The sequence below is a fragment of the Pinus tabuliformis genome, chromosome 4_2 (genome assembly GCF_031772625.1).
Source record: "Pinus tabuliformis cultivar Carrire ecotype Pingquan chromosome 4_2, CPIR1, whole genome shotgun sequence".
In the NCBI taxonomy this organism is placed as follows: Eukaryota; Viridiplantae; Streptophyta; class Pinopsida; order Pinales; family Pinaceae; genus Pinus; species Pinus tabuliformis.
In genome coordinates, this window is record NC_142304.1 from 798828968 (window position 1) to 798856933 (window position 27966).

At 37.5% G+C, this 27966-nt stretch overlaps 1 protein-coding gene across 1 annotated transcript in view; it reads left to right on the forward strand.

The window, feature by feature from the left end:
• The window catches only part of LOC149172074 (E3 ubiquitin-protein ligase HOS1-like), a 184813-nt gene extending 158170 nt beyond the window's left edge, over positions 1 to 26643 (forward strand). The window contains exons 8-10 of the mRNA XM_089424193.1: positions 15500 to 15634; positions 25055 to 26073; positions 26210 to 26643. Of these exons, the coding sequence (XP_089280319.1) occupies positions 15500 to 15634; positions 25055 to 26073; positions 26210 to 26384 (1329 nt within the window). The 3' untranslated portion in view covers positions 26385 to 26643. The remainder of the gene's footprint in view (positions 1 to 15499; positions 15635 to 25054; positions 26074 to 26209) is intronic.
• Positions 26644 to 27966: the final 1323 nt, after the last annotated feature.

A 27966-nucleotide genomic window follows, 5' to 3' on the forward strand; every position in this document is an offset into this window, starting at 1 on the left:
TTTATGCACTGTAGCAGCCCACGGGCCACAGACATTACCTCTTTGTACCTGCAACCATATTTCCAAACAGAGAAAGAGAGCGAAGCGACCTCACCTTCAAGCTGGGTTTTCTCCCGAAAAGGTATCCCATAGAGTATATCTTGTGTCTTAGGTGTGTGTGAGCATTTTTTGTCGTTCTCTACTTTTTTGCATAATTTATATTCCAATGCATGCATTAATTACAGTAAAATCCATAGATCTTAAAGTTTAATAAATTGTAATAGTGTAAAATTTCAGTGTTTTAGTATATTATTGTCAAATCTATTGTGACAAACTGTCCAGCGGAATATCCACGATAGTTTACAGATCAAATCTATAAGTCAAGATCATAAAATTTTCCATGTGTTGATGTGTTTAGTCATCAAAATAAATTTAGACTAGATGGCATTATTTGTTTTGAGTTCATTCATTGTATTATTTTTCTTCCCTTTAAGAGATGATGTCCTTGGAGCAAGATTGACTACTAATATATCAATCATAATTTTCCAATCTTATGTTAAAATATCTTAGATGTAGATATCTAAGCAAACAGGTTGGATGTAGTCACTTGCTGGAATTATTAACTTTTGCTTGCAACGTTCCATTTCATTGAATTATTAGTTCTAAATCATTTCATCATTCCAAATTATTTTCAAAACTTACAAGAGCTCCCTTACTAAGAAAAATGGATTTGAGAAATTAGTCAAACGAACAACAAACCTGAAAACTACAGTCCGCTTAGAAATTAAGGCAACTTGCCCTCCACTCTGTACGACCATTTGGAATATATACAGTGGTATTGAATCCGTACAGACAATTTTATTGCCTGCTATGCTGGGCTCTTTTACTTGCTGAAGACTAACTATCTGCTCCTTGCTGAACTAATATTGAAATCCTCACGAATGGTTGAAAATCAAAACTCTGATTTTCTCCTGCACTCACATGATTTGTGAAGTGAATGTTGTGTGTGTCTCTACACTTTGTTGCCTCTTCCTTGTTGATTTTTGTGTAGCTTGGGAGGTACTCCAAGCCCTAGTGTTCGAAAGTTGGAGGTCAAAGTGCCACAAGCAGGCTTGTGGGCTTAGAACCCAAGCCTGGGGTTTTGCACCCATTGATGTTTGGGCCAAAATCGTGACGAGTCTTCGATATATGATGGATAAGGATGATAGCTCTCATCGAGACGATTCTAACACAACGAGAATCATCCGATTTCAAGTTGTCATTTTTGAGTTATGAATTTTTGAAGTTAAAGAGTGGGCATGAAAAACAAGTGTCAAGGTCGGCTTGATGTTAATAAGCCTTGTGACAGGTTGTCAAGCCCACACATGTGATTTGATGGAGCCCTTGTATTGTGTATAAATATAAGGTGGGGGACAATCATTTAACACATCCAAGAAGCATCTTTCATAGTCCACAGATCAAGAAAGCCAGCTTGGGTGTGGGCAGCATAGGTGCAGGAACGCACAAGTACAGGGCCGCACGAGTGCAGGAACGCACAAGTACAGGGCTGCACGAGTGCAGGAATGCATGAGTACATGAACACACGAGTGCGAGTGCATGAACGCACGAGTGCAGGGACGTGAGTGTAGAAACACGTGAGTACAGGAACGCGAGTATTAAATGCACGAGTGCAGGAACGCGCGAGTGCAGGAACACGTGTACATGAACGCGTGAGTGCAGGAACGGGGCTAGGTATGTATTGTATTGATGTGTTAAGGTTGAATTGATGCTAGTGGATGATGTCCTAGGAGAGGACAATTTGGAAGTCTGTTAGCAACCACATGGAAGGGTTTCCTAGGTGTTGGATGCCCTAACTAGGTGCAAATACTACAGCGTGGACTTCGTCTCTCGTGGACTGTTGGAGGGCACCGTGAGAGAAGACCAAGTGTGGATGTGATTGGGCACTTATGGTTTGCTGGAGGACAACGTGATAGTATCCAAGTTGGATCTCGGTGAGTAGCACCTTGATGGACAAAGGTGGTTGCAAGAGAGGCAGTTGATGAGCTCAAGAGTCTAATCAACCAAGAGCAGTTTATGGAGCTCGAGACTTGTGTGTGGAGAAGGACATCTACATCATAAGATGGGTAGTCCTCCTTACTCATGTTCATTGTAGGAGATGGACATCTTGCAGTGATAGGTGGTAGCCCTCCATGCCCTATGTTGGTCTTCATCTGAGCAGTGTAGGAGACCATAGTGGGTTGAAGTCCCTGAGTAGTTGAAGAGTAGCAGTGGGTAGTTGAGAGTTGTTCACAAGTGGAGCTGTGAACAACTCGACAGGAGTCATGATGTGTTGTGGCCTTGATGAATGAAGGTACAACTAGAGAGCATATTGGTTAGCCAAGATTCAATGGCCATATGTACTTGGAGCATTGATAGAGGTAGGCGCTGCAGATTGGGGGCCGAAGGACCGGGCAGATACAAGGTATGACTGAGAGGAGCTGAGAGAGTCGACTTCATCAGCTAGATGGTCAGAATATCTTGTTGAGGGCAGATTGGTTGTCGATGAACTGATACCAAGTCCCAATTTTGTATCTTGTAGTGGTGCTTGTATGAGGGCCATTATCCCTTGGTATGGGAGCCCTAGGCTGTTGTATTATATGTTGTTTAATATAACGAAGTTGGGTTGAAAATTGTAATAATTTGTTTATATTTTGTGCATGTGTGATTTACTGTTGTTTATATTCCACTGTGCAAAGTAGTATCGTTGAGATTCTTGGTTTGGTAGTGTCAGATATTCTAAGATTCTATCCTAGATCCAAGGTCGTGGAAATTCAACATTCCTTTTATAATTTTGACATGAGCCACAATCCTAAATCTTCGACGGTTGAGATCTAATCGTGAGATCAATGGTTCTCTTTTGATTAAATTATTAAGTGTCAAACACACAAATGTAAATAACAAGAGTAAGATAAATCATTTAATGCATATTATTCACAATGATATACATTTTATACATTGTCATATTCCAAACGGTCTTTTAGACTCCATTCATTGTTCATATTCCACACCATAACCCTTAGTGGATTAGGTGTCCAACATTCCCCCTCCTTAATCTGAAGGGGTAGATATGATTCCAAGGAGAGTTAAAATACAAAATGTGCAAAAATGCATGCTTGCAAATGGCTAAATGTGCTCGCTGAAATGGTGGTTTCTAAGGAAGACCACAAACCCAAAGGTGGGAGAACTCGAGGTCTCAACTGATGGTGGTTTAAGGATGACCACCAACATTGGAACACTTAGTGCAATTCTTGGAATAATTCCAAATCTGGCTAGAAGCTGAAGTTTTTTGCTAGAGGAAGTGCTCCCTAATGCTTTGAAAAGGGAGACCATTGGGGTCTCAACCTTGAATGCTTGATGCTGTTCCTAGAACAATTCCAAATTTGGCTAGAAGCTAAAGTCTTATGCTAGAGGAAGTGTTTTGAAAAGGGAGACCATTGAGATCTAACTTGTGGTTTAAGGAACACCACCAACCAAAGTGCATGCTCATGGGATTCTCTGGCTACAACTCTGAATTTGGGTATGGCTGACTTTGGCTCTAGGCTTAGGCAACAAGCTCAGGCTTGCTTGATGTATCTTTGAAGCTTGTAGATGACCATCAATCCCCCCCCCTCCCCACATTAGATACACATTGAGAATATGAAGAAATCTCAACTGCAAGACGTGTTAATAGTCGAGAACAAATTTTGTGGTATGACCGAAATATCCTCTTGGCTATTGAAGCCCATTGCGAATAAGAGATCCATCCAAGGTGAATCTTTGTTTTTGTCGGAGGCTTGTTTCTAAAGCTGCTTGAATGATGAGTATTTTTATGACAATGCTCACATGGGTGAAGATCAAAACAATGAATTTTCACATAGCCAACTTGATCACAACGTTGGCGTTTGACAATCTATGGCTGCTGTGGATGAGGATCATGATATGGAACATGTGAATATGAACCATTTTGAAGAAACCTAACACTTGTTGATTTGGGGTAGCATTGGATGTGCTCTAGCCATGAAAATTGGTGGAGATGTTAAAGCACATGAGATCTCCAAGACCCAGAAACGGTTTGGGCAGAATCTAACCAGTTTGAGAGATATTAAAATAATTAATATTTTTAATGGAGTACCTAAGTCTAAACTTAGGAAAAATAAAATATTAATGTGAGTTAATATAAAACTGAGTTAGAATGGTCCAAAAGTCATGGATCAAGCCAAATCTAATCTTAGCCGTTGATTAGAGATTTAATCTCAACCGTTGATGGACCAACGAGAAAAGTATAAGAGGAGGCTTGAGGGTCAGTTGGAGAACACACTGAGAGAGATCAAGAACTCGATTTTCTGGGGCAGGGTTTGCTAAAGAAATTGGGTGAAGTGATCTGATTTGCAACTGAGGGGCATTGAATACATAACAGAGAGGCAGAGTTAGTACCAGAAACATCAGCGCAAAAGCCGGGAGAGGGTTGACGCAGAGCCAGCTAGAGGCCACGCAGAGGCAGCCAGAGGCCACTCAAAGGCAGCTAGGAGTTGCGCAGAGCCTGAGGAGGGCCAGCGTGTGAGATGGAGAGGCTCCAGATGCTGACGCAGAGCCCCGAGAGGCTGACACTGGGATAGATAGGTTGACACTGGGCTAGAGAGGCTGACACAGACCCTAGAGGTAGTGTTGCGAGATTTTGTGGGACAGATTGGAGTTGGAGAGTTGGATTGGTTGATGCAGAGTAGCAGAAGCTACATTGTTGCTGTGGGATCTTTCATCTAGTGATTTAGCCGGAATATTTGTCTCCGACTGAGAGGTACTACTGTTGAGGGCATTCTCTGTTGGGTGAGCCATTTTTGGGACCCTGGTTGTATTCTGAAACTGCATAATAATAAAACCCTTTGAATAGCTGCACTGGTTTTCCCGCATTGGGTTTTTCCGGGGAAATTAGTCCAAAAACAACGGTGTCACTTGTGTGCTTGTTTCTTTTAGTTTATGATCTATATGTGTTGATTCTGTACTTGTATTTGTTTTCAGTATTTACATGGTAAATAACTTGTTAAGTAACTGAACAAGTAGAAAGAAATAAATCAGATATTACAAGAAGAATTTCTAATGGATAGACTTAGAAATTCCAACAACACTTTGAAATTGAATGGGCTTAGAATAGTTTGGGATGTGAGAGGACACGTCCTTGTCATATGTAAGACTGATTTTGCGCTTGTTGCTCACAAGCTCTTCCAGGGTCTGATCATCGGCTTAGGAAGTGCAACTTGAACTTCTGCATCTTTGTGCACATATGCTCTTGATGTGAATCACCCTCAACTTTAATTTCTAGCTGCTGATTGGAGCTTGTCTCAATCTCAAACAAAGGATTGTTCTAAACAAAAGCCAATTCAGAATGATGTCTATGCTGCTGTAACTCATCTTGTTGAAGCTGTGATTTGAATTGCAAAAAATCAATCTTGTCATGTGCATGTTGTAGATAGGTTCTAATGTCAGCAAGAGAGGCTTTGCTGATTTTCATTATGTCATCAGTAGTAGGTTGTATCAGAATTTTCGGGAACTCTAATACTTCACCATTTTGAGCCATTTTCTAGACAACTCAAGTTCAATAATTGAAGAGTTCCAACTTCAACCAAAAATGCACAGTAGGGATAGAATTGGGAAATTGTGGTGTCAATGCACTATATAACCTATTCTATACAAAGAAAGATTGACCACTCTTCAGTTGCGCCACACCCACGATAAAGACTCACTGAAGTTTGTGAAGTTCAAGGTATCACTGAAATATCTGCAACAATGGACTTCTGAAATGGATCTTCAACGGCTTTGAAAATCAAAACTGGCTGGCTTTCATGCAAGACTTGAGAACTTGAGGATTTCATTGATTGTTGGCTTGATCATATTATTATTGAGAACCTTGTGTGTAAAATCAATCTCCTGCACAATAACTTGGATGAGTTTGATGCACAAAATAGCAGTTATGACTATTTATCTATTACTTGAATCTAGTCCAACTATTATGCTGGTGCTGCTTCTAGTAGATGGAAGGCTAGCATGTTCCAAAATTCATACATTGGAAGAGGATCACAGTTTTGGATGACACATATTTTCATGGAATACCAAAATATGTGTTGAAAAAAGGGGCCGGATGGGTACCCCTTATCTACACTGCAAAATTGATGTGCTCTTGCAATTATCCTTTACCAAGAAAATTGCTGAGCACTTGTAGTTAAAACGATGAAAATATTTTAACCATATCGCAACTGTACCAACACACAAACGTCTTCAGGTAACATATATCTTAATTATGCATTGATCAGTGGTCTTTATATATGCACTGTTGAATTTTTTTTCATCACCATCAATGACGATATTTCATGCATATGTGGCACATAGTCTTGGCGAGTTACAGTTATACATTCTCTAGGAGATATAATACTTGGAGTTTTCTGAATGAGGTTGCTTCCAGACATATTTGAAGGGTTTCACGACCTTCCATCAACATCAATCGCCCTTCCTCTTGGAAGATAGATTGATCACCCTATTTTGTACGTTATAACGCTCGGGCAGTTTGATGTCAAACCAACACAAAACCCATTCACAACAACTTTAAAAATCTCACTTTCTTTATAACTGTTATTACTCCTACTCATATGAGTCTTCCATTATAACTGTTAAACACTCACAAGATAACTCATGAGATCTTCTATGATTGCTTATTCTGCTACTACGACACTTAAGAAATACAACTACCTGTGAACCATCACACAATATTTCCATTTCGAAGACATGTAGATAAACTGGGGAGGAGGAACACTCACACTATATCAAATGAGTATTGTGGGACGAAATCTGAACTCTTCTACTGAGGCTACCGGGTCTTTCTAATGGCCTTCCAGTTGCTCTCCAAGACCAATGGGTCTACAGTTACATGAGCAATCAAATTTTGAAAGGAGATTCCAAATAAAGTATCAAACTCTTAATGCTTAGACGACCACTGGCAAGGGCTGCTCCTATGGTAGGATTAAAACAGACAAACATTTGGGAATACCAAGTGTTGCTTTGCCAGAATAGATGTTACCAATTCTAGGAGAAACAAAGGGCGGTATTATGCCTAGGACAAAATGATGATATAGAAAATGCTCACAGAAAATAACAGAGTAACAGAGCTCGTCACTAATACGAGTCATTTCTGAGTTTCTTTTCAGAACTGTATGCAGCAGGGCATAGAAAATCGACAGAGAATCAGGTGCAGCGTTCATAGGGATGGCAGATAATAGGTAGCACGACAGGTTGAAGTGGCAGATCTGCTATGCAGAGGTAGGTCGGAGATGCCTGGCAAGCCAGAATGGTAGAAAGACCGAGTGAAAAACTGGCCACAAAACTAGCGGCTCAAATTTGAGCAAGGAAGGAATTTGCCCGCTCTGATACCATGTTAAACACACAAATGTAAATAGGAAGAGTAAGATAAATCGTTGAATGCATATTATTCATAATGATATACATCTTATACATTCTCTAATGACCCTTGGTTTTCATATTCCCACTGGTCTCGATTTTTGTGGACTCCATTGACTATTCATATTCCACACCATAACCGTTAGTGGATTATGTGTCCAACATTAAGTGACCCACTTTAGTCATTTTATTAATTAAAAGTCACTTTAATAAAAGAAAATGTTGACTTTATTAATTAATTAATAAAGTGAACTTTTGAAAAATGATAGGATGCTTTTAATGAGGATTTTCATAAGTAGATATCCTCATGGAAATACTTGTCTGAGCTACAAACACTAACATTTTAACTATTCATAGTTAACATTTGATAGATTATATCTTTATCTAAGTTGCACTGAAACGGATGCGGGAACGAATACAAATATGAAGTTTAAAAGAGATATGGCAAATTTCAAAAAATCCAGATACGATACAACAAGGAAACGACATATATATATATATATATGACAAAATAAAAATTTCATATTACCATTCATCTTTTAGAATATAGATTCTATATTTAAAAATACATTATCATCATCATGAATTCAACAAACAAATCATCATCATCAATTCAGCATCCAAAAACGACTAAAAATGGCCCGAAACTTATCCAAAACAATTAAAAAATGGCCCTAAACGTTTCTGAACTGAGATCTGTTGTTTCCAAAAAAGCGGAATGCCTCGGAAACGTATGTTTGATGTTTCAATGCCGAATCATAAGTGTCCATTTCTGAAATGCTGAATGGTGTTTCTGGGGGTTGGGAGGGATGTTCTGGTGTCCTAGATCTTATCAATTATTTATATCTTAACTTTTGCTTGTTACACCTTGTTTGGCTTAGTCCAAAGTCATTATCTAGAAAGGAATATGTGAAATGAAAAGGTCAACCACCAAAACATTAAAACATTTCACCCACTTTAAAAACATAATCCCCAAATAATATCCTGTATTGTTCACTACATCTAGATTTTCTCTATCAGGACATTACAGGGCATGAGATAAAGAAAACATATCCATAGAATCAATCCTTTTATGTGTCCTTGTGTATTGATTCCAATTTAATGCATAAAAACTGATTTATAAAAGAAGTTGGTGGCTCTTAACTATCTCATCATATTTCTTCAAGGTAGAGGAAATAGAGGTTTCTCATTCACTTACCTCATGTACAAGAGCCTTCTTGAAGTCCTCCATTTTATGGAGAGTCAGATCCATCTCATCCATTTGTGAAAGCCATTGTAACCTTTCTTGCAAATGTAGTACTCATAAAACAAAAGAACTTCATCGGCATGGAGTGGAGCATCTTACTTACAAAGACCAATAACTGAGGTTGCGAGAAAGCATCCTTATCCTCCTACTGGATATTGGATTCTTCCAACATGGCAACCCACTCCTTAAGCACTCAATTTTCTATCTACAACTAAGTATTAGTGGTCTGCGAAAAGACATTTGTATCACACATGTAGGCAACTTGACGACAAGTTGAGAAACCAGCTCAGTGGCTTTAGTAATTGTTTCCTACAATGAATTTCCTCTATTGCCCTCATGACATTTCTGGATCAACATTTTTTCTCACTTCTGTTCAAGAACACCCATATTTCTCTTAATAAATTATCAGACAAGTCGACTAACTGAATTTTCAACTTAGTCAAAATCTCACTGAGAAAACATTGTAGAATAGATCAGGTCAAAGGAATTTCATTAAGGTTGGGCACTTGGCCTTTCAGCAGATCCATGTTACAATGAGTTACTAATAATGGTGACTCTCTAAGCACCAAAAATATTTAAGCTTTGTCTATGAATAACACCTCTTATTCAATTTCAAGTGAGATGTCCTTGTAAATCCCACATAACTTTGTAACCCCAAGATTCTTAGTCAATTTTTATTTTATTTTTTTATTTGTTAAAGCAATCACTAAAGAATCACTCTTGATAATATACACACAAACATTCCCTTTAAAATTTGACCTTAAATCATTCTCATAACAACTATTCCACATTGTCACTAAGGCACAACATGACACGATCATAGAATTTATGTATCCTTGCACAAACCCAATTTAAAATCAACTTCAGGCAATCGTTACAGTCGCTATAGGGTCGTGACACATAATTTATGACATGACATCATAGTAAGAAAGAAATATTTAATTAACAATATGGAGTATTATTATGATCATTATTGCACCCCATATTTGAGCCATTATATATTTGTCATGCACAATAAGGAACAATCATAATGAGGACAGATGAATTCCATTACGAATATAAAATATTGTTAATGATGGACGGATATTTGTTTTAAACGTCTGCATAAGGCCATTGAGCTTTGTGAAGTAAATGTCATAATATGTGAAAAGAGTAATAAATCAATTTCATCTCTTAAAACAAAATAATATGTAAAAGCACTATGCGAAACAATTTCATAAGAAAAGAAAATGAATAATCTTGCATTTCATTTTAAGTGCATATTTTATGTTAAGATGCTCCTTTCACTACTACTGTGAAAAAAATTCCTTTGCACGCTTTTTGCACACTGTCATGGAATACTCTTGGTGTAGACTCCTTGAATCAACTACTATTTGTTATATTCGTTATTGTTTTAAAAATCCAGAGAAAAGTTAGGTATTTAGATTGGATGGAGCATCACTATTTGCTTTTGGAAGGACAATGATTAGATGGAGAACACAACTACGATAAGGTAGAATATTAATTTTTAATAAGATGGACATGCAATAGATGGTTTCTCTGCTAACGGTGATAGCTGGAATGCATCTCACTGATTATACGATAAAGTTATCCAGGGAACCACTGAATATCTCTGGCACGATGAGCCAACCTTTTGTGGCATTGTGGAGCCAGTGGACTTCCTTCTTGTGAGACAACAGTTTTAAATAATTCGCTTATGTCTGTTCATTGCTAATAATGGTTGCATCCTTTCCATCTATTTCCTAGAAGTTGCTTTGTTAAGGTAGTGTGAAATATCTATGTTTCTCAATTCTAGTATCATATATTAGATATATCCTTGGTTTTGACCACGTTGCATGTGTTATGAAATTTCTTGAGAATATAAATAATTCAGCAAATGCCATGTGATCAAAAAAATCATATGCAAAGAAAAATCCTCGATTTGCAGATGCCTTAAGTTTTACAATTTACACGATGAAGAGCAAAGCAATTACCTGTTTAGAATTGTAGTAGTGACATAAGGAGTTTACCAACATGCTTTGCTTCACATATTCAGCTCAAGATCCTTTGGTCATTTGGCATACTTGCCAATCTTAAAAGTTACCATTTGTCTATGGCAACATCTATTTGGTTTTTGTCTATGGCAACATCCTATGATTATATTTTAAACAAGTTCATAACGAGTGCAGCTTCATGATTCAATCCATGATTCACCTTAAATTAAAATATGACATGATAGAAATACTTACCTTACATTCTTGGAGTGGAGATTCCAAAAGGAGGATTTATATTTTATTACATTCTCAAGACTCTGAAATGATAGAAATTAAAGACCAATTACTCCAATGGATGGAACAAGGAGAATTTTCAAGTCTTTTTAATTGCTTATATGAATTTTCACAACTGCTATCCGAGCCCAACGTTTTCTAGCACTTTGGTGGAGTGAAAAGATGGGAAGTGCAATAAGTTGAGGGAAAAATCTGAAAGTTTCCATCGTCCAATTGTGGACAGCTTCTAAGAAGAACAAAAAATAAATTATCAACAAAATGCAACATATTCTAAAAGTTTCCATCGTCCAATTGTGGACAGCTTCTATCTAAGAACAACAAAAAATAAATTATCAACAAAATGCAATATATTCTAATGGTTTCCTACAACCTTGTTATGGAAGGTTCTGCTGCCTGTGGAACAGGATTCACACTTGCAACAGGAATTCCGGCATTCCAAGATGTCATGGTCTGGTCTTACCGACAGGCACATCTATACAAGTAAATATATAAATGTATTGAATGTCTCATGGTTGCAGTGATTCCAATGAGAAATAATTTTGTTATTCACTTGAAAACCACAATGAATGATAAGATGGGGTACTGATAAAGTACTAGGTTTGAATATTGAGAAACCCAGAGTGTGTTTTAGCTACAAAAATGCACGGTCTGGTATTTTATCCTCAAGTTGGTATGCAGTGACATCTACATAGACATTTTGGCCACGTTAAAGATGTTTCAACACGAAAATAGTTGTTCTCAAATAAGCAGTCATTTATTCCACAATCTAGCAGTGATGAGATAATTCAACTTGTCAGATATCTAGCATACAATATTACAAACATTATTAATCAAGAACTTTCATACTTTAATTTTTGCACCAAGAGGCGCTCTCCAGCCCACTATGGTAGAGATGTTGTAAAGTCATGTAATGTGAACATTTTAACTCAGTCAAAATAAAAATAGAAGTAAAAAAATAAAAATAAAAAAATAATAAAAATAAAAATGACCCATGGTATTCATGTGGAATATAACCTACTTAAATGAGAAAATTAAACCAGCCTAGATCCATCTTAACTCCGGATCTACCAAACCTCGAGAGATATCAAATCTCTTGACATGCAAACCTCTTTTAAAGTGAAAAGAGATTCGATCCCTCTCTTGCGTTTGGGATATCCGGAGTTAAGATGGATCTAAGCTGATAATAAAATAACTCAAATTATTATATGTGTTTTTAACTCTCCTTCACAGTCAATTACTGTTTAGCTTAAGGTCCTCAATATGCAATAATGCAAGCATTGATACATACTGTACATTCAAGATTATAAAGCATTGCTCCACTTCTCGTAAAACAAAAGGTTATACATTAATGCAAACAAGTGGCCCCTCCTGAAGATTGTGCCATAGCACATGTTTCTGGTACCCTTTTTTGTGCCCAGCTCCAATGAAGTAAAGCACATTGTGTATTCCCTCAATAGTTGAAATGGTAACGCTACGAACAGACAATGAACACGCCTGTTGATAATTGGTAGCTCCCTCAATCTACAATTTCAATTGTTTATTCTAGCATCTCAGGAAATGATCACTCTTCAATATGGTCTTTCTTTGAAGAACAGGAGAATAGATGGGAACTTTCGATGGCATAACCTCAAAATTTTTACAACTGCTACTCAAACACAACTATGAGATGCACACATTTTCAAACCCAAGTGGATGGGTCACACCGTCATAGTCAATGTTCAAAACATTTTTGTTCCTCAAGTCAAACAGAAAGAACAGATCATACCAAATGGGTGATGACGATGAATATCAATGGCTCAAATAGCTCAAAGGCCATTAAAAATAAATTGATTTTATTTGGGTCAATCTCAATTACGCAAAAAAGTAATTCATAACTCCATTACAGGTGTACATTCAACGCTGGTAAAGTAGTCAAACATAGTGATCTGCTACAGGGAATCTTATTTAAGGGAAGATGATACACATGTCTCTGAGGAAAGTCCATTACATGTAATGGCTATCCATGACATTACTCTTCAGATCCGTGGCAGTATTGCTTCTTGGTATTGCTCTCTAGGGAGGTAGAACTGGTACAAAGGCAACTCTAGTGATCCGTTCATGAAGAATAAATACATGAAGCCGTTATCTGTATGCTTCAAGAGAGATTCTAGCTATGGCCGCTGGGAGATCAAAGATACCCTATCTATGGCCATTGCTAAATAGATCAAAGATACCCTATAGCAGTTGTGCTTGTGTTTGGGTCAAATCAAAGTAGAAATCTTTCTGGGACTCTTTGCTTAGAGAGCAAGAAAAGCTCTTGCATATTGTAGTGATTAGCACTGCAGGTACATCTAAGTTCTAACAATGCCTTAATGGCCCCAACAGAAATCTCAAAAAATGTTAAGTGGCAACCAATGCTTCTCCTTATATGACAATACTTTTTTTCTTGACCCCATTGAGGAAGGTAGTCTGAAAATCCATCTGTTGAATCTTTCACCCATCTCTGATGCAATAGATATAACTGTTCATAACTCTGTGGGATCTTTGATTGGTTTGATAACATCTGTATAAAAAGCTACTATGGACACCCTTGGATATGGTTGTGAAAGTTAACCGATGTATGAACCAAATCTACATCAGTGTGCTGGGCCATTTACTCCCCTCCTGAGACATCTGTTTTCTTTTTGGAGGATCAAACTTGAGATAGAAAAAAAAAAAAGCTTTATAGACTCCTCACCTGGTTTTTCTTTCATGCATTTCCTGAAATGTCTTAATGGGCCAGGAATAGTCTTGAATATATACAAGTCTGCATTACGATTTAAGTCCTCTAAGCGATCATTGTATCTATGAGTGCGAGGTTGGCGATATTTTTTCTGTGGATTTTCCCATGGCTATTTCCACATGGCATGGGCGTGCTCTCCATTTGTATTCTCTATCCAAATCAATTCCAAAGTTAAACATTTCATACTGCACTATAAGATAAATTTTTTGAGGATATCGTAGCCTGGGGGTAAAAGTGAAGAAACAACACAATTAAGATTGCCACACATAAATAATCCCATGTGAAAGCCTGCTGGAAAGAGTAATGACACTGTAATATAGATCTACCATCATCAGATTAATTAGCACATGAGCAGAAGATTTAGCAGTTTAAGGTGAACATTCAATCCAATATGTCTTTTCGTTGAAGCACATGTTTAGCAGAAGATATATAGCAGTTTAAGGTGAACATTCAAACTTATAGCATCAATATGTCTTCATATCACTTTAAGTGTTTTCAAGAACTTAAGAACATCCAAACATCTTATTTTAATGTAATCAACATCAGCACATGGAATTTCCTTGTTAACTCAAACCATTTATCATTATATTTAGGAAGTCCAAGGATAATGCAGTTATTCTATGTTGATGAAATCTGAAAGCAAGAGAGATTCAAGAAATAATTTTCAGATCTACTTAGCACAATTCTTCACCCAGACTTTCAGTTACAACAAATTAGATAAGAGAAAAAGAGAGAAAAGTTCAAATATTTATGATGCAAGTATGATTTAATTTAAATGGAGTGTGATTAAAACATATCTATCCATAAATATGAAATAAATCTTTCAGATCTAACAAAATGAGCAAATCAACTTAAAATAGATGAATTTAATGGAGTTAACTGCAGTTAAAGTACTTGTTTAATATAAAGATGTGTTTAACATAAATAGATTTCTTATTTGGAAAAGGCCATATATCTTTGGGTTAGAGCCAAAGCTCTGATACCATATGTAATAGCACGATTGCAAGCATTTTCATATATATAGACATTCATTGAAAATTGATTGATAAAATAAAGATTTGTTTGTTTCAGTAGTAAAATCCACATGAGTAGTGAGTGGTGGAACTTGCCTACTTGGCGAAGAATCCACTTACAATGCCATGAACCGTTGTGCCATTTTGATATTATTGATAGCAACCAACATTAGGGGGATGACTTTCCACCCAACCATAGGCTCAACTGCACCATATCTTTCTACAGTTGACCATCCCCATGCCCTCAATCAACTACAATGCCAAATCTTTTTAGCCTTATCCATCTATGATAAAAAACTTAATCCCTATGGTCCACTTGTCATTATTTTTCATTATTATTATTATTATACTTTATTTATTATTTCTTTTCTTTTCTATTCTGATATTTATTTTATTATTATTACTATTATAATACTTATTTAGTAATAAAGGGCATGACATGAACTTTGTCCCAAAGTTACCTTTAATTATGTAACTTATAATTTGTTTATTTACTATTATTATTTTACTTATTTAGTAGTATGGGACATAAGAACTTGCACATAATGAGAGTGAAAGACTTTTTACTATCCAGCTTTGAATGGCACACTGCATAATTTATAGAATCTTGTTAATTTGTAAATTAACATATAATATTGGCCCAGATACTTGAACATCTATTAATTACTAATTTTGTTCTCTTTTTGTAACGTTGTTCCTTATTAAAATGAAAAATTCAAGATTTCTTTTCAGTTTACGTTCTCAGAATTCATCACACTTTCATCATGTGCAGCGATGTCGCTACCCTGAAGCATATCAGATTCATAAAAGGCTTTGCGACTTGGAACAACAATCTATATCCCAAAGTATTGATAAGAAAATGGTCGAGAGAATTGAAATTGCGTGTGAATGGAGAACGCGGTTGATTGTGAGTAGATTCCTCTTTAAACTTTACTTATATTGCTGTCATGCATGTGTAGTTGTGAGTAGTGCTCTTTGTGCCCTGTCTGGTGCAAATACACTACTTCTGTAGGATTGCAAGCTCTGTACCTAGAACTGTTGCTTTCTTAAAATGTAATTCTGCAACAAAAGGGCCTTATGTTAGATATTTGTTTTGTAAAAAGGATGTTAAATATGATTCATAACTTATTGATCAATGGGTGTAAGATATATTTCAAATTTTAATATTATCTTTCTATACAGAATTAGTGATGCAGGCTAGTAGAATTTTTGACACAGGAGAAAACTGCTTTCCACTAGGAGGAAATGAGGGCATTAGAACAAGAACAAGGACATTTTCTACATTAGGAAGTAGGTGATAGTGCAGAATACCTAGGAAAAATTTAAAGATGGCTATTAGGGGGATGTCTAAAACACTTATCAGGGTTGGTAATATACACTACATTTATTGAGTAGCTCACATTAACAAATTGTTTTCATTGTATTACACAATAAAGCAACGTTTAAAATTTAAATAGCATCAAAGAATTTGGAATTCCTACGAGGGAAACGGCTACTAATTATCTCCAGGTATTTTGGGTGTAGGTAGGCTGTTGTTTCTGTCCATTTGGAGGGCCCACCCTTCCAGTCCACCTGCATAATGCACTGCTAGAGTACTGCTAGTCATACTGTGGGCTTTTCTATTCTCGTTTATAAAAATGTTACTACATGATAATTGGTACTTTATAGGTATAGAGTTGGATTTTGCACATGTACTTGCCTGAAAGTTGAATACATGGTTAAAGGAGATTGGATATCAGGATGCTAAATCTTTAAGGAGGGCTTCAGATCCCCTTGTATTGGGTTTGCACAACGAGAAGAGCAATCTCATTTCAAAGCATGAAGTGAGACAGAAGACATAAAAGCTTTGGTCAAATGAAAATGATTTTCTTCAATATCTTTAAAGGCTGTTGAAAATTCAAATTTTGAAAAACAGGGCCAAAGGTTAGCTGAGCCACAGTTTACTTGGAGCTGTAATTGGAATCAACTGAAAATCCTGTTGGAAGTTTTGAATGACATGTGCCATAGACAATCCACAGACATATAGATGCAGGATCCTCACCCCTTCCAACTAGAATTTCATGTGCTCTCAAGCCAATTTGGCAGGATTCGAACATAAATTTTGTTATTATCTTGCAAATCTAAAAGCATTTTGAGTTTGAACTCAACAGGGCAATGTAATGAAAATGAAGCCTCCCAGTATCGAAAGACTATGGTCTGATACCTTTCTTCTATAACTTTGCTTGGTTTAGACCTAAGTTACCCATTGTTGTGCAATCTAGTGGAAATGCTATAATCCTGCCAATCCTGAAATCCTGAACACTGTTAAGTCTGCTGAATTCTGAATGGGATATGAATTGTATTTACTCCATATCAGTATTAGAGGAGTCTCTGATCACTCGCGAGTACTCGTGATTCCGACTCTGATCTTCAACCAAATGAGCTGATTTGAATCTCGGCAAGTCAAATGTGTGTTGACCGAGTTTGACTCGTGGTCAATACGAGTTTGACTCATGATTTTGGTGATTTGCAGAGGACTCAGCGAGCTACTTAGAGTCTTAGGTTAAAAGTCCGTGGGTTTTATTTTGTGGTTTCGCTTTCACCTCTTGTTGCCCGTTGCGCTTTGGAGTTCACTTTCATATTTTCTTATCGCTCGTCTATCTAGAGACGTCGTGGATCAAATGATGCCATTTTCATGTTCTTCCCTCATTGCGCACACTTCGACTTCAATAAATTGGAACCCTTTCTCTAATTTGTCAAGGTCGTGATGGGTTTTGCTGGTCGACTTCATGTATACAATATTAGGCAATTGGCTTCATGTATTAGGCAACAACTTTAGCATTGGTCGTCTTGCTCATCTTACTAGACTACACTGCTTTCTGGGTTTTCTATGCCTTAGGTCTAGCCACACTGCCCTTCCACCACCCAAAGAGTCACCTAAGTAAACTACTAGTCTTCTTACCAAACACAAACTACTTGCCCTTGTGCTCATGCCAGTAGCTATTGACTTGGTTGGTACACTGTTGACAGTGCTGGAAATCTGTCAACCAACAGTGTCTCCCTGATGAGAAGTCCCAATCAGACTTCGCACTGTTTGGTGTGGGAGGCCTTCTGGAAATAAGGGTCGTCTGCCATATATTCTTATAGATTTGCCTTGGCTACAATGTTCAGCACGAGAGAGTAATACACATGTAATTTCGGATTAGCAAGTGAGTATGCCTTGTGGAATGTTTAGCGGCGAAATGTATCAGGGTTCTTCCACCGAAAGGGGAGAGAAAAATGAGCCTTTTAAAGACAAGTAATAGTACTAATCTAGAAAAGACACACGAGCATAGACATATGAATGAATCGTTGGACAAGTAGCAAAATAGTTCATTTGAGAAGCAATGATTGTTAAAACACATACAACACACCTTCAACAAGATAAGTACCAAAGCCATTGAAATGGATCAATTTCCTTAGTACAGATGAAAACAACATATATCGCAAACATTCAAAGAATAGTCTTACAATATTTACGACATACGCATGGAAGTGTGTTGGCTCAACGAGTTTCTGAATTAAGTAAAAGTTCCAAGATACATAGAGACAATGAACGCCACTAGCCCCAGTGGTGGAGCATTAGAGAAACCACATGCTTCTCCAGAAGAACTATCTTCCTCTCTAATGCCTGATAGGAGGAACCAAGGTGAAAAGTCCTTTACCTCACTTGATGAAGATAACAATCATTCCAGCGACATCTTCAATGATCGGAGGAATGACAGGTAATGCAGGTCATCAAGGAAATAGCCGACACTTCAAAGAAAGCAAGGAACCCCAAGTATGAAGAATCAAATGTTGTTTCTGATAAGATAAAGAAGCATTATCTTATATTGGCCCTCTCCTCCAGACCCTTTGGGAATCTGGCTTATTGATTGTAGTGCTTCAAGGCACTTCATCGGATAGAAGAGTGCTCTCTCTAATTTGGTAGAGATGGAAACAATCATGGGATTATACTAGGAGTCAATGCCACCTATCCCAGAAAGGGTGTAGGGAATGTTACCCCTCAATTGAATGAGGGTAATTCGATTCATTTAAAAGAAGTTCTTTATGTGCCTGATCGCAAGAAGAACCTGGTGTCCATTTCGACAATGGAAGTCAAAGGTTTCGAGGTGGCATTCATCGATGGAATGGCATGTGTTTGAAAATGGAGTTTTCAAAGATGCTTTTATTCAGGATTGGCAATTTGTATCAAGTTGCAGGAACTCCATTGGGGACCATGTCAGTGGACACATTTCATCTATAGCACCAGAGGTTTGCTTATTATGGGGCCCTACTCAATGTGAGTTAGAGGGTGACAAGGATGCCTGAATTCAAGAAGAGCATGAAGGTACATGTCCAAGATGTACCAAAGGAAAATATTACAAGGGGATCATTCCCCTCATGTAGCAGGTCCACAGGTTTGGAACAACCCGAGGGGTTTGAGATTCATGATTGGGAATCTCTTGTATGCAAGTGGAATAAATCCCTCTATGGCTTGAAGCAAAACACCTCGGGCTTGATATGAGAGGATTGATAGCTGTCAGATAAAGCTGAGATTCATTAGGAGTGAATTCGATCCAAACCATTGCTTGAAGGTTGTGGATGATAGCCCTCTCATACTGGCACCTTATGAGAACGACCTCTTTTTGACAGGTGCAGACCCTCTCATTTGCAAAAGTAAGAGGGAGTTGGAGTCTGGATTTGGAATGGTAAACTGCAAGCTCGTTTCTACTTCGATGAAGCTTAACTTTCAGAAGTTATGTGGTAGGGATGCTGAACTTGATTTGGGAAATGCCTCTGAGTTTCATAAACTCATTCCATCATTGATGTTCCTGGTGAACTCCCATCCTGATATATGTTTTACAGATAGCATGTTGAGCTCATATATGGTTGAGCCTCATTAGATTGGTGCCAAGAATATTTTGAGATATCTTCGGGGCACAATCTCTCATGGATTGAGATATATTGCCAGAAATGTGAAGCTGCATGATTATTCGAATGTTGACTGGGCAGGCAGTGTGGAGGATCGCAACAACACTTCTGAGTGCTGGTTCTCTTTGGGTTCTACTACGATATCTTGGATGAACAAGAAGTAAAAGACGGTTGCTTTGAGCACTGCTGAAACCGAATACATAACTACGAGTATGACCTCGTGTGAAGCTGCCTGGTTGGGGAAGCTCTTCAGTGAGTTGCTTGTACACATGATGGATACCACCATGATCTTTTGTGTCTACCAGAGGGGGATTCGATTATTAAGGAATCCTGTATTCTATGATCGGTCCAACATATAGACATTAGGTACCACTTTATCTGGGATATGGTACATCGATGAGCAAGAAGGCTCCATCGCATTGGGGACTAGTGTGAAGGTTGCAGACATTTTGTCGAAGCCCCGAGGAAAGTTCAAATTTGTGACTTTCCAGAACGACTCGGAGTCGTTGAGAGACCCTCTTATGAGGGCCCTGTATGATGCATGCATTGATCTCTGGGAGCTCTGGGGGGGCTTGGGGTACTTCTTGGAGCAACAAGCAACCATAGGGCGACTCACCCTCCCCTAGTGGTGCGCTGTGTGCAGGGTGAATGGTTCAGCCTTCCCCTGTAATACTCCTGCCGAGGCATCCTACCCATGTAGTCTGTGACTCATGGGAAGTACCTCTCATTTGGCCATTGAGTAGGGAAATGGGGTTAGGGACCATAGTAGTACTGATGGACGCATCGTGTATCTACCGTACTCCCTATGCTAGGATGACCGACATTGATTTGGGATCAATTAGAACTGACTTTGGGTCAATAAGAGTGATATAGCTCACTCTCTCTTGGAACTGATCTGGGATCAGTATGAGTGGTTTGAGACACTCTCTTGATATTGATCTGGGATCAATGAAACTGACTTCGGGTCAGTATGAGTGGTTTGAGACACTCTCTTGTGACATTGATTTAGGATCAATGAAACTGACTTCGGGTCAGTAAGAGTGATATAATTCACTCTCTTTTGGAACTGATCTGAGATCAAGAGTGGTATGACACACACTCTTCATATGGGACTGACTTTGGGTTAGTAGAGAATGGTATGATACATTCTCGATCAATTCTTCTTCTTCATGGTTCAACAGAGCAGAGCAGTGCACGACACTGAAGGCAGATTATAGTACAATCTGGCAGATGGATCAACGGATGGAGTTCTCCCTAGTTGAGATGGAGTGTTAAAATTGGCAACTAGGGCCAAACTTTATGTGGATCATCTTATTTATGGCAACTGATATTTTTCTTGGATCCCTCTCATCGAGAGTTGTAGGATTGATCTAATGATCATCTGATTCTGATAAGTATTCATGGAGATATGAATTTATTTGTGTTATGAGACAATTCGTCAAGGTCGGCCAGCAACCAAATAACTCCCACGTGTGCTCAACGTTTATTAGTATAAAAGGAGGTGACTTGATTGTCATTTGAACACACACTTCACTCTTGATTTCTCTCCACTTGTTTTGAGTTTTAGTGGAAGAGAAGTCTAAGAGGAGGAAGCCCTAGATGCATGAGGAAAGGAGCCTAAGAATGAAGTCTAAATGCAGTCCTAGATGATGCCCTAACAGCTCTACGCATGACCTAAATCAAGGAAGACACAGTCAACTGTTATCCTATACGTGTCAAGGAAGACACTGTCATATTGTGAAGAAGACAACCCTAATCCTATAGTGCAACACAAGAGCTCCTTGGAGGATTATAGAAACTCGGTCTAGGGAGCAAGGGCATTTTGTTTTGGGTTGCAGGACTAGGGCAACTTCAGCTTGGAAGAGGAGGCAGCGTGGAGCCTTTTAGGCATTGGTTTAAGGGCAAAATACTCTTGCATGAAGGCCGAGTTGGAGAGGGCTAGACGCATGACTGTTGCAACAATAGGAGGTAAGGAAATCTTGTTTTGCTTGGCTGTAGGTGACATCAAGTCACTGTGGTAGGTCGTAGGCCTAACCAACCTAAAACATGGCATGCATAGGACTGTTTGAGGGTATTAAAGTGCTCATATTAGCAGTGTGGAGGCAGAGGATACTTGTGGAGGAAGTAGCAATTGTTTAAGGGACTGTGTGGGTATGTTTTAGGGCTGACGTGGGCCACAGTGATGCCCTATCCAGAACACAGTCATAACAACAATTGTACTCTTACAGTGCAACATAATGCACATAGGAGCAACAATGTATAACATGATGTACAATGCAATGTAGTGCACACAATACTAGTGATAGTGCAACTTGGTGTAAATCAATGTTGTTGGACATTGGTGCAGCAATGGGACAACATGGTTATGATGGACATATAGCAACAACAAGAATGTATTACAACAACTGGATGATGAGGTATTGCAACAACAAGATGATGAGGTATTGCAGTAGCTGGATGATGAGGTATCGAACCAACTTCAAGGGCATATTCGAGTCTCAATTTGTAGAATGACATCTTGCTGGCTTTGAAGTATGATATTGCAAATTTGATTTCTCCTGCAAAAGATAAACTCGTATTGTCCTATTCTAGTAGAAATTCTTAGTAATTCAGAATGAAAATTGTAAAATGCTAAAACAATTGACTTGAATCTACTTTACTTATCAGCGGAAACAATAAATTATCGATGAAATCACAAAGAAGCATAAGAGAGAAGGAATTCAATCACATAAAACAATAATTTTCTAGGGAAAGCCATAACTAAAAACCCCTACTTTTTGTATATTGCATTAATAAAAAAAGAGAGAAGATTACAATGCTTTCCTCAAGCCTAAGCAATATCTACACAATCTCAATCTATCTCACTGCTTCACAAACAAGCTCCAGCCAATACTTAGCCAAATTTAATGCCTGCCAAGCTCCTCTTTCCTTGCGCAGTTTCCTAGGGAATTAGCACATATTTAATTGGGAAATTCCTCATCCATAAATGCGCAATCCATCATAGGCCTTCCTTTGATTGCATGCACCACCTTTACAATTTTTATGATTTTACAACTGATAGTACAGTGTCCTTGAACTCTAATCTCAACTGGGTCTTTCTCTGAATTGACATGCATGAGTTAATTATGAGTGAATCTTTAGTTTACTGTTTGAGTAATGTTGGTTATACCCTACTATTGTAGGTTACACCCCACTACTTGATCTCCCACTAATTCCTGGATCAATTGGAACTAGCTTAAGTGAATTTAACTTAGTTAAATTGAATTAAATAATTACAATTCAAAAGAACTCAACCTTAGCCTCTAAAATTTAGGAACCACTCTACATGACTCTAGATAGACTCCCAACTCGAATTAACTGAGCCAATGAAGTCAAATTAACTTAGTTAACTTAACAAGTTGCTATGAGAATTAAAATTACAATTTAATTCCTAATTTAATTCAAGGACAAAATTAAATTAGGATTTTCTTGTTGCATTTTCAACATGATGGTCGGATACCTTTCCAGTGCGACAATTTTGTTTATCGCTCAGAGTATCCTATCATCTTATATCAATGAAGATGACAACTCCAAGAATTAGTAAAAGATGTGAATAGATTACAAGACAATAAACAAATGACACACCTTGTCAGCGATAAACTTTGAGGACAAAGCTTTTTGAAGAGGGAAGGCAATGTTATGAATATAATTTATATAAAAATAATAGATATATAAATAGTATTGATAATCCTAATAATAATTAATTAATTAATGATTAAAATAGTAGAAAAATGTCTTTATGGACATGGCCATTCATGAAGGGGCACCTACCTAGGTATATAAGTGGGCCCTCATTTGTAACATATCTCTTCTCACTTTATTAAAACATTATTATATTAATATATTATTCATCCCATAATGGACATTTTTATATTCTGGATGTTATGAAATTATGAATATCTTGCTGCGTATATGAACTTTGTTCATTATAGGTTGCTAGCCTAAATATTTGTGTCTCCTCTCTTGTTTTACTGTTTATTGTGATCCCTATTGCTCTATTGAAGAAAAGTGAATGGTTGAAAATTTTCATGTATAACTGCTTAATGATTGGAATGCTTTAAGAAGTCTAATTGAATCATTGGAAGTAGCTATCAATTTGAAAAATTGCACTAGTTTTGATTGCACTAGAAAATCAACAAGGGCCACGCTACGACGACAAACTAGGCCAAAACCCTAGCTGCCGTAGGGGTTTCCTGCTGTAGCTGTCGCTCCATATTTAAATTGTAATTTATTAAAACTGGATGTTCTACTGAAATAAATTAGTACTAGCTATGATACTGGGTTTTTACCACTCCGAAAGAGTTAGAATCTCATTTTCAAATGCAAATCCAACACATATTTGCATTGTAGATAATCTTTGGCCTTGCTTAAAATCAAGGTTGAAGGTGTTAGAATTAAGGGTGTGATCTTCGTCACTAGTATTATATGCTATTTTTATAAAGTTATAAATCTATATTTTTTTGTATTTTTTATATATCACATTTCCTCTGCATACACGTTTTTGGGGTTCATGTTTCCAGGCATTCCCGTTTTAGAAACTTGTATACATTTACATGTTTTGTGCAACTTAGTTGTCCATGGTAGCCATGTGTTGTACAATGCCTGCTGGTATTATCCATATGCTCTGACTTAAATCCCACATACTGTTTTGGTGTTCAACGTTATTTTTCATATTTTTTATATATCACATTTCCTCTGCATACCCATTTTAGGGGTCATGTTTCCAGGTGTTCCCGTTTCAGAAGCTTGTGTACATTTTCATGTTTTCTGCAACTTAATTGTGTATCTTGTATACATTTCCTCGTTTTATGCAACTTAGTTGTGTATCTTGTATACATTTCCTCGTTTTATGCAACTTAGTTGTCTATGGCAGCCATCTATTGTACAATGCCTGCTGGCATTATCAGTATGCTCTCACTTAAAAAGTTAAATCCTACACACTGTTTTGGTGTTCGAGAATATTTAGTCTCACCATTTTTGCTGCAATGCACAATATTTGTATACTATTTCTTGTAGTGAACATTTAAGGATGGCCTTTGTATTTAATTGTGCATTGATAGTTTAGGCCTTTTCTTTAAATTTGCATATTCTTTTAAACCTTTTTTCTTCTCTAACTGTTTATACCATTTAGCTTCATTATATTGTATGTCCTATACATTTTATATGTTCTTGCCTCAAATCCATGTCAAGTTTTCAAGAAAACAACTGCCCACATTTTTTAGGAAAGGAAACCATTGTACAAAATTATCTTCAATTTTAAAGAATAAATTCTGATAGGATATTCTAGATACTGTGCTTTCAGAGTAAGACCTTCTAGCAATTTAATGTCTTATTGGCGGTCATTTACTTGTTCCAGGAAAAATGTATTGAGTTGCTACCAGAAATACAGCGTCGAGATCTAAGAAGTGGAAATATTTCTGAGTGTCCTGTTTCTCCTTTAACAGGAGAGCAGTACCAACCTTTTGATATGGAAATAGAGCAAACAATATTTTCTGCTGTTTCCAATCCATCTGCAAGCATATTGCCTCCATCAGTAGGTCAACAACCATTTGATGGAAGGAAGAGTGAACTTATTCAAAATAGTTCCATCAACTCAGATGATATACCCTCTGCTACCACATTGGGATTGGGTGATAATTGTCAGCCATGCATTCTTCATGTGAAACCATTCAGACACATAGCGGGAAGTTCATCATTTATTCCAAGGTTAGATTCATCTCGACTTCTGAATGGGCAGGCTAAGCAAAAAGATCAGGAAAAACCTGGTGTCAGTCCCATTCGAAGTCGGATATTGAATGATGACTTCGAGTCTGGGAAATCTTTGCACGAGAATGAATCTTCTGAGCAACATTCTTTTCTGTCAAATTACACACCCTCGCAGGAAGAAGGTAATGTGGAGCAAGATGTTGCTTATAGAATTCAATCAAAGGGTTTATTCTCAGATTCGTCTAATGAGACAAGGGGACTTGAAGTATTAATTAGGACACAGAATGGAAGTGGAAGTTCTAAACAAAATGGACATTCCATTTCAGGAGCTGTTTCACTTGTGAAGGATAGGGAACAGGTGAGCCTTGAAAATGGTGTTCATATACGAGACTTACCAACTACTTCAAGCTTTGATGCACCACGTTCACGTATAGTGATGTCACAGGAGAGATTGTCTGTTTCAACTCGAACTGATTTGGATGTCTCAGGCCTTCCCATATCTGGCCCAGGATCAAGTGGAAAACGACTGCCATCAGATCGTTCATGGTTGGCTAGTCCATCTGATGATGATTTTTGGAGGGGAAAAGGAGGGGGAACAGTTCCCAGCTTCTCATTTAGTGCAAAGAATCAGCACGTGTCACCATATTCTCAGGCAGATTCTTATCAAAGGTAAGGATTGGTTCCTTGTGAAGAATAGATAGTATTGCATAGTTCTCTCTTTGCCAAATTTTATATAATTTCTTTTGATGCAGTAAATGTATTTATTGAGGCTTCTTGCTGATATTCGTATTTTGTTGTGTATCAGTACAAATTCAGGGGTTGAAAGTCAAAAGGCAAATGGCAGTGTGAGATGGAGGTCAGATGAAGGAGAGGAGGAAGATGACCCAAGGCCTAAAAGTGCTGGAAGGTTGAAAGGTTCTTCTGGTACTAAAGGAAAAGGTATTGGCCGAAGCAGGTTTTATGCAAGTCGCATTCCATAGATATCTTCTGATAATTTGATTTTGTACCAATAAAATATGGAGTAGTCCAAGTTTTATGTTGCTGTTATCCAGCTTTGGATTCTCCATTTCTTGTAGATTTAACAAATAGAAATGCAAGAACAGGCTGCCCATAAGAGGATACATGCCCATTTCTAACTGGAAGATGCTCCATGTGGTAGAAATTCTTGAATATCAACCAGTGTTTCCAAGCAAATAGCTTGAGTATCAGCTAGATTCAAGTGTAGCTGATATTCTGTAAGTTCTTCAAGTTCTGGGATATCACAATTATCCTTGGTTGCAAATCTTTAAGGTCTAAATCTATGCTTGGATATGATTGATTCTTCTGGAAGAGAAATTAGTGTTTAATTATTGTACAACATCCTAGAGGATTTTATGAAAACGTGGCTGCATTTGCCAGCAGAATCTCAATTATTTGTTCTGTGCATTGTAATTCTATTACACATGTTGGCATATACCTCAAACTGGATAGTAAAATCACAGTTTGCAATGGGATTTTGCGAAATTGCAGCACCCAATGATGATTTGGGCACGATCAATTTAATTGGTAGGCTTGATCTGGTCCCCATGTGGTCGGTTCTATTAATATCCCAAAATTTCTGTTTTTGACTCAGAGCAGGGAGCTCAGTGGGTAAACTGAGGGTTTTGGTTTAAGGTCAACTCTTGGTCTATGGATATAATAGTTAGCAAATAATGGATCGTTCAATTCTGTTGGAAGTAATCTCTATCAGTTTTTTAAATAATTTATTTGGGGGACTGATTTTGACCGTATTCCCCTATGAGTTGGTGTGCTGATTGATGATATTTCGTTTTTTTTTTTTCTAGATGGTATGGTTTAAACTTTATTTTCAGCTAGGTATGCTGCTATTTCTACTCAGAACTGCTACAAGAAGTTAGGATATAGATGCCTATAATCAAAAGACGTTGGATGTGCTATTCTTCTTCTTCAAGGCTTTTGCAGATGCAAGAATTACTGGAACAGTTACTTCAGGTTTTTTCTACATTGTGACTGCTAGAAATGATCTGGTAGGAAAATATGAAACTACCGTGCTGACTAATTTGATGCCACTTTAGGATAATATCTTTCCCGTGCAATATGGATTGAGAGTAATCCTTTCACAATGTGGTTAATACGAATTTGATTTGTGCACATATAGTTATGACACACAAGCAAAGTGTCCCAATTCTGGTATCCTCTGCTTTTCCATGAGACAAACAAGCTTCTACAAACAATTATATTGGAACTGGAGAATTCTTGTCTGTAAATTTAAGTAATTGTTGTGGACTTCTCATTGTGTGTCATTGGATCTTAAAATACTAAAATAGTCTTTCAAAGTATTTAATTTCTATTTACATTCTAAGCTTTGGTCAACTTTGCCCACACAAAGCAATTTGTTTCCATATCATTACTGGCAGATTAAATCTTGTTATGCATGTTTCACAATAAATGGTATTTTCATCCGTGTTTTGCCACCTTACTTGATATCACTTTTTATGTTCTGCTTTGCGAGTATATCACAGGCTTGAAATCTTGGAGGAAAAACCACATTTGAAGCAATGTGTT